Source organism: Callorhinus ursinus, unplaced genomic scaffold, assembly GCF_003265705.2.
Source record: "Callorhinus ursinus isolate GAN/ISIS: 27379988/994484 unplaced genomic scaffold, GSC_fseal_2.0 scaffold2121, whole genome shotgun sequence".
In the NCBI taxonomy this organism is placed as follows: Eukaryota; Metazoa; Chordata; class Mammalia; order Carnivora; family Otariidae; genus Callorhinus; species Callorhinus ursinus.
Window position 1 is genome coordinate 1 of NW_027399175.1, and position 8,566 is coordinate 8,566.

The 8,566-nt window shown below is 40.0% G+C and overlaps 1 protein-coding gene across 1 annotated transcript; it reads right to left on the reverse strand.

Annotated features, from left to right (window-relative positions):
- Positions 1–804: 804 nt before the first annotated feature.
- Positions 805–6,073, reverse strand: LOC112817996 (dynein axonemal heavy chain 8-like; the record flags this gene model as incomplete). Its single annotated transcript, XM_025865277.1, has 4 exons — positions 805–909; positions 2,822–3,057; positions 5,210–5,336; positions 5,877–6,073. Coding segments are annotated over 4 exons (665 nt in total), but the record flags the coding sequence as incomplete, so codon positions are not given.
- Between the last annotated feature and the right edge of the window lie 2,493 nt (positions 6,074–8,566).

An 8,566-nucleotide genomic window follows, 5' to 3' on the forward strand; every position in this document is an offset into this window, starting at 1 on the left:
AGGGGAAGAATGAAGGGGAGTAAGTCGGAGGGGGAGATGAACCATGAGAGATGATGGACTCTGAAAAACAAACTGAGGGTTCTAGAGGGGAGGGGGGTGGGGCGATGGGTTAGCCTGGTGATGGGTATTAAAGAGGGCACATTCTGCTTGGAGCACTGGGTGTTATGCACAAACAATGAATCATGGAACACTACATCAAAAACTAATGATGTAATATATGGTGATTAACATAACAATAAAAAATAAAAAATAAAAAGACAATCCATTTTTTAAAAAGCAAATATTTAAATTCACATTTCTTCAAACAAGATGGACGAATGGCCAATAAGTACATGAAAAGATGCTCAATATCATTAGCCATTAGGAGAATGAAGTAGTGGTACAGAGGACAACATGGATAAATGTTAAAATATTACACTAAATGAAAGAAGTCAGGCACAAAAGGCTAAATATTGTTTAAGTCCATCTATATTACATGTCCAGAAAAGACAAATCCATAGAGACGGAAAAGTAGATTCGTGGTTGCCAGGAACTACAGAAAGAGGGAGACGATGGAGTGGCTGCTAATGGGTATGGGGTTTCTTGGGAAAATGAAAGTGTTCTAAAATTAGATAATGATGGTGGCTGTGCAACTCTATGAATATACTAAAAATCACTGAACTGTATACTTTGAAATGGTAAATTTTATGGTATGTAAATTATATCTCAATAAAGCTATTAATATATATTTAAGCTTTAAAATGTATAAAATTTTTTTCTAGAGATGGTGACTTATAAAAAAATAAGTATTAAGTTTGTACTTACAGCTTTGCTCTGCAATTTGTTGAAAGAATATCTCAAGGTATCAACTGCTTCTGATTCTTCTTTGGTCACTTCAACTTCAAATCTATTTAAAATAGCGTAGGCTTCCTGGAAAGTGGGAGTAGAGTTCAGAAATATCACAGGAAAGCAAATGCCAAATGATTTAGATGCCCTGTAGAAACACATTCCTATTTTTCCCATTCTTAGAAGAGAGTGTATTTTAGAAGAGTGGTTCCCAAAATTAAACATGTATGTAAACATCTCTAAATTCTCCCTGATACCAGATATTGACTCTAGATCTTAGGTCCTGAAATCTGCATTTAATAAGCACCTAGGTGATTCTGATGGAGATGTAGGCAGATCACACTGAAATACTATCTTAGTCGAGGCGTCTGGATGGCTCAGTTGGTTGAGCATCTGACCCTTGATCTCAGCTCAGGTCTTGATCTCACAGTCATGAGTTCAAGCCCCACATTGGGCTCCACACTGGGCGTGCAGCCTACATCAAAAAAAGAAAGAAAGAAAGAAATACTATCCTAGAAAATATCCCTAGGATCATTTTCTCCTCCTTGATCTCCTCTCTCCTCTTTGATCTTGTGCAACACCATGCAAAATATCTTCTCATTATTCTATTAAAATATGCATTGGCTATATAAAGAACAGAATGAAACAATGATGTGGGAGATACCCTGAAGAAAAGAAACTTGAATGGTCAAAGGGATGGATTGGCAATGTGATTTACTAAAATAATTCATGCTGAAGAATAAAGTTTCTGGAGTGCCTGGGTGACTCAGTGGGTTAAATGCCCAACTCCTGATTTCGGCTCAGGTCATGATTACAGGGTCATGAGATTGAGCCCCACATCGGGCTCCATACTGGGCATGGAGCCTGCTTAAGATTCTCTCTCTTCCTCTCCCTCTGCCCCTCCCCCACTGCTCACACAAGTGCACCCTCTCCCTTAAAAAAAAAAAAAAAGGTAATAAAATAAGAGTCTGATTTTTATTACCACCTTGAGCCAGGAATTTAAATATTAGTCATAATTAATTTGTGGTAGACAAAATAATGGCTCTCTCCAGTGTTGTCCACATCCTAATCTCTAGAGCCTGTGAATATGTTACTTTACATGGCAAAAGGGACTTTGCAGATGTGATTACGTTTGGAAAAAGAAAAAAAAAACTTGAAATGGGGAGATCATCCTGGACAAACTGGTTGGACCCAACGTGATCACAAATGTCCATATAAGGGAAAGAGGGAGGCAGGAGAGTAAAGCCAGAGAAGATGTAAAGACTGAAGCAGGGGCAGGAGTGATGACATTGCTGTAAGGGGCTGTGAGCCAAGGAATGCAGGTGACTTCTAGAAGCTAGAAAAGGCAAGGAACAGACTCTCTCCTAGAGCCTCTAGAAAGAATACAGCCCTTCTGACATCTTGATTTTAGTCCCATAAAATCCATTTTCAGACTTATGATCTGTAGAACTGTAAAATAATATATTTATGTTGTTTTAAGCCATTAAGTTTATGGTAATTTGTTATAGCCACAGTAGGAAACTAATATAGTACTCCACCCTAGAAACATCTCTGGTTGATGTTAGTTCCAACAGACTACTATTGAGCCTAAGTGGACTCCTCCCACCATGCTTCCCTTGGTATGCCATTGGTCATGAATGAGACCTATAGTGGTTTCTAAGGAAAGCCAAAGATATTTGGGGAACTTGCCTAGCATGCTGGGATTGACATGAAAGAGCACAAGCATTCATTTCTGTAAAATGTTGGTACTAGCATAAAAAAACTGAACACTGTCTAGATCAGTTCAACATTATTAATATATTAATATTCCTTTGTATACTGTTCACTGTTGGTAATTGTCAAAAACCCCTCCAAGGACATCAAATCAGAAAGGAGAAACTGGCAGACTGTGCCATAAAATAGGTGAAGGAAATATGTTAACAGAATCAATTTTTAGTGTGTCTCTATTTAAAAAAAAAAAAGTATTTCAAGAAAGAAAAATGTGATCATTTCTTACTTCAATTGGTCCCAAAGTCATGTCCATTTGAATTTCATTATCACGGATAGATGATAAGGCTTCCATTGCAAACCTGACATCATCTAAATCACGAATAGGTCTAGATAACTTTTTCAAGTATTCATTGATAAATGCTATCATGTCTGACATTTTCTTTTTATATTCTTCATTCAAGTAGCGACAGAGTAACATCTTCCATGCCTTAGCCTCAATTGATAAGGCCAGTTTCATTGGCTCTGGGGAAGAGGAAGAAAGATCAGAATGGAATACAATTGACATTCTGAAACTATTTACTTCATGTCTAATCTGAGCATCTCTAACTTCACTGTCCTATTTGATGATCCCAGCTCCAACTAGTCAACTCTATCTTAATCCTTACACATTCCTCTTTCCTTCTCTTGGTATCCCTCAACCCACCAGCCCTGCCACGCTTGAAACATGACTGCTCCTTGCCAACTCCCAACAGTTAGACTAGGGAGCTGCGGAAACATACAGCCAGCTTGTTGGTTGAGGCTGAGAGATCCTCTCATGAGCTCTGCGTCTTGTGGGCCCCTCTTCTCCTTTTCCTCAGTCCCCAAGCATTCAGCCCACCTTCCCCCTACTTTAGAACTGTTGCTGCCTATTCCATTTCTTAGTTTTCTCTCTCTAAACTTGAGCCCCCAGCCAACTCTCACTCTGTGCTAGAGTTGATTTTTGTATGAGGAATCACAGTGCTAACCACATGAGAAAACAAATAGGAAATTTAAATAATAGTAATAATAATAGGTAAACTAATTTTCCAAAAGTCTACAGTTCTTGGAATTATTGTCCCTGAAGTATAGTTTCTGATTTCTTTTTTTTTTTTTAAGATTTTATTTCTTTATTTGACAGAGAAAGACACAGCGAGAAAGGGAGCACCAGCAGGGGGAGTGGGAGAGGGAGAAGCAGGCTTCCCGCGGAGCAGGGAGTCCGACGTGGGACTCGATCCCAGGACCCTGGGATCATGACCTGAGCTGAAGGCAGACACTTAACGACTGAGCCACCCAGGCGCCCCTAGTTTCTGATTTCTAACTAACTATTCCCTTCAAGTATTTGTGATTCTTCCCCAATTTAAATCCCTTCTTGATAGATATAATAACAGCATTTAAGGGGCGCCTGGGTGGCTCAGTCAGTTGAGCTGCCAACTTGATTTCAGCTCAGGTCATGATCTCAGGGTGGTGGGATCAAACCCTGCATCTGGCTCCATGCTCAGTGGAGTCCGCTTGAGATTCTCTCTCTCCCTCTGCCCCTCTCCCCCACCCCCATGCTCTCTCTCTCTCTCAAATAAACAAATAAATATTTTAAAAAATAACAACAGTATTTCATATTTATTGAACATCAACTATTTGCCAAGTAGTATGCTAAGTGTCCCATATAAAGCAGTTCATGAGGTGAACTTTGTCATTATCACCAGCAGAAGGGATGGGATTAAAGAGGTCAGGTAACCTTGACAATCAAATTTGAGAGCCACAGTTACACTTACTCTTTAAGGATAGATCTGAAAATCTACTTAAGGTGGACAGTTGATGTAAAATAGGTCATTCAAATATCTTCTGAGAATAAAATCTTCTCACAAACTTCTGACAAGACTGTACCGCTGTAACCATGGCAACAAGTAGCCACCATAACCCAGTTTTAAACCCAAGCCATAGACCAACTGACCTCAGGTCACATACTTTTGCCACCCGATCAGCATCAGCTCCTCCCTTCTGAATGTCAACCAATCGAAAAGAACATATCTATAAGCCTGCCCCTGAGTGCCAACCAATCAACAACAATCTCACCTGAGTAAACATCTTTCTACAGATGATATTAACCTATTTACACCCACCATCCTTAAACCCCGTGCTGCCCAGACACCCTATATGAGTGTGCTCTGCTCGGAACACTGGGCCTGACCAGCATCACTCTCCCTTACTTTTGTAATCAGTAAAATCAGTTTGGGAGTTTTATTTCAGATATTAAGCAGCTGTCTCATCATCCTTTGGTACACTAATCCCAAGTGGATTAACTTCTCAGGAAATCTCAAATTGTTTGATTCCTATCTCATGTATACAGCTCTTTCCTCATAGTAACCTGAAAAAGAGTCTCACCTGTAGCTTAGTTGCTTGACTGCCAGTTGAGGAATTGCATCGTATTCAGTATATTAAGCCACCCTGGTATAATATTATATGCAAAGAATATATAATAATATATGATATAACACACATTGTATATATACATATATATAATATATAGATGAACAATATTCGTGGCCCAGAAATATTTGATATTTACAATATTGTACCAAAGCAGCTTCACAACTGCTTTCTAAATAAAGCAACATTTCATGTGAAAATATAGATACTTTATGTAACATTTTTAAAATACCTGTATGCAATTCAAGTGCTCCCACAACAATAATAGGCTTCAACTCATCGATCTCCTGTTCAAAAGTTGCAAAGTGTAGAATTTCTGATCTGATTTCAGTCAGAGAGGGGTTGTTAGCCAAAAACTCCTGTAGTAAGGAAACAGTGTTTACTTTAGCTTTTTGACAGTATAAATCTCACATTGCCTTTTTTTTTTGCTTATATACTTTTCCACTATATGTCAGGGGACTGGCTCAGTAAAGAGAGGGATGAGCCAGTAGTACTGAAGATGAGGCTACGTGAGGGAATGTCACAGTCTACCATGAATAACAACAACAACAATAATGATGTTATTCGTGTGTCATTGAGTCTATAACCAAAAAGACAGCTGTATCTATGTAAGTGTGACACACGCTTGAGTGCCCAGTCTCTGAATGTGTGGAACGCAATCGGTACTCAATTGTTTGCACAAATTAAACGAAATCTTCCTGAGCCTCATTCCTTTCAGTTGCTTCAGTGTCAATGTGAGAATTGCAGAAAATCGAATATGTTAGGTGCTGGACATTTACAGGTCCCTGACCTCTGCTCATGAGTTCCTGTCACGATCACTGATACTTCCCTGGTAGTCTTGCCCACGTTAGATATAAACAACTCAAACCCAAACTGCATCACAAGTAGCAGAAATACACCTTCACTTTCATGTCTCGGTCCTCGGTCCAGAGCGTCTTGTACTTTTGAAAGTCCTGCAAGGCCTCGTGAGCTACCTTTCGTAGAGAATTCACAGAGGAAGAAAGGAGGAGAACCAACTTGGAAATATCCTTGTGCTCTGCCACCCCTGGATAAAAATTCTTCAGCTTCCTTGCAGGAATAATTTCTTCAAAAGATCCTGAAAACAGGTATTTTTATATGTAGATAACTTCTATATTCAACTTTAAATATTATCAATGTTAATATTTATAGATTTTTTTCAAGCTGTCATTTTTAAAGGACTCTCCCTCCAAGTAATTGAGAGCTATTCTCTTATACGTCACTTACTCTTATTAAACCACTGTGTCAGATTCTGAGGTCTAGATTTCTTTAATTGGAAAAACTGTTTTCAGAGAAGAGAACTGAAAGACACTGATGAAACCCTCCCCACCCCAAATAAGTCCTCCAAGGAAAGGTCAAAAGAGCTGACATTGTTGCTCTACAGAACAGCATGGTGGTTAAAAGAGAGGCACAAATTTGCAACGACGTGGATGGAACTGGAGGGTGTTATGCTGAGTGAAATAAGTCAATCAGAGAAAGACATGTATCATATGACCTCACTGATATGAGGAATTCTTAATCTCAGGAAACAAACCGAGTGTTGCTGGAGTGGTGGGGGGTGGGAGGGATGGGGTGGCTGGGTGATAGACATTGGGGAGGGTATGTGCTATGGTGAGCACTGTGAATTGTGCAAGACTGTTGAATCACAGATCTGTACCTCTGAAACAAATAATGCAACATATGTTAAAAAAAAAAAAAAGAAAAAAGAAGAAGATAGCAGGAGGGGAAGAATGAAGGGGAGTAAATTGGAGGGGGAGACGAACCATGAGAGACGATGGACTCTGAAAAACAAACTGAGGGTTCTAGAGGGGAGGGGGGTGGCGGGATGGGTTAGCCTGGTGATGGGTATTAAAGAGGGCACATTCTGCTTGGAGCACTGGGTGTTATGCACAATGAATCATGGAACACTACATCAAAAACTAATGATGTAATGTATGGTGATTAACATAACAATAAAAAATTAATTGAAAAAAGAGAGGCACAATATTTATTACCTAAATAACCTTAGGCCAGTTTTTTAATCTTCATGGAAATACTTGTGAGGATTAAATGAGACAACATGAAACAACATATGTTTGTCTTCAGCTCAACATCTGGTATATCGAGACATGCAATCACTATTAACCACCACTATAAACATCTCTTGCCAAAATGTGATCATGTCACTGCCTTGATCAAAATTCTCCAGTATTCCATCCGTCAAACAGACTATACAGATACATTTGGCCCAAACAATGCCTTGCTTTTTCAAAACAGTTGTGAACAATTAAAAAGCATGATGATTCATGCAAAATTCCAGATTTCTAACTTCTCTTTTAAAAAGGTTTAATCTGGGGCACCTGGGTGGCTCAGTCAGTTAACCGTCTGCCTTTGGCTCAGGTCATGAACCCAGGGTCCTGAGATTGAGTCCTGCATCGGGCTCCCTGCTCAATGAGGAGCCTGGTGCTCACCCTGGTTGTGCTCTCTCTCTCTCTCAAATAAATAAATAAAATCTTTTAAAAAAATAAAAAGGTTTAATCTAGGGCGCCTTGGTGGCTCAATCGGTTAAGTGTCCAACTCTTGATTTCAGCTCAGTTCATGATCTCAGGGTTTTGTTATTTTGTTTTTAAAGATTTTATTTATTTGTCAGAGGGAGAGAGAGAGAGTACAAAAGCAGGGGGAGCAGCAGGCAGAGGGAGAAGCAGGCTCCCCGCTGAGCAGGGAGCCCGATGCAGGGCTCGATCCCAGGACCCCGGGATCATGACCTGAGCTGAAGGCAGACGCTGAACGACTGAGCCACCCAGGCACCCCTCATTATGGTTTTAACCTGTATTTCCCTAATAACTAATGATGGATGTTGAGCATCTTTTCATGTGTGTTTTTATTTTTATTATTATGTTCAGTTAGCCAACATATAGTACAACATTAGTTTTTGATGTAGTGTTCAACGATTCATTAGTTGCATATAACACCCAGTGTCTATCACAACATGCGCCCTCCTTGCAAAATTCACAGCGCTCACCGTAGCACATACCCTCCCCAATGTCTATCACCCAGGCACCCCGTCCCTCCCACCCCCGACCACTCCAGCAACCCTCAGTTTGTTCCTGAGATTAAGAATTCCTCATATCAGTGAGGTCATAGGATACATGTCTTTCTCTGATTGACTTATTTCACTCAGCATAACACCCTCCAGTTCCATCCACGTCATTGCAAATGGCAAGATCTCATTCCTTTTGATGGCTGCTTAATATTCCATTGTGTATATATACCACTTCTTCTTTATCCATTCATCTGTCGATGGACATCTTGACTCTTTCCACAGTTTGGCTATTGTGGACATTGCTGCTATAAACATTGGGGTGCACGTACCCCTTCGGGTCCCTACATTTGTATCTTTGGGGTAAATACTCAGTAGTGCAATTGCTGGATCGAATGGTAGCTCTAATTTCAACTGTTTGAGGAACCTCCATACTGTTTTCCAGAGTGGTTGCACCAGCTTGCATTCCAACCAACAGTGTAGGAGGGTTCCCCTTTCTCCCCATCCCCGCCAACATCTGTTGTTCCATGACTTGTTAATTTTAGCCATTCT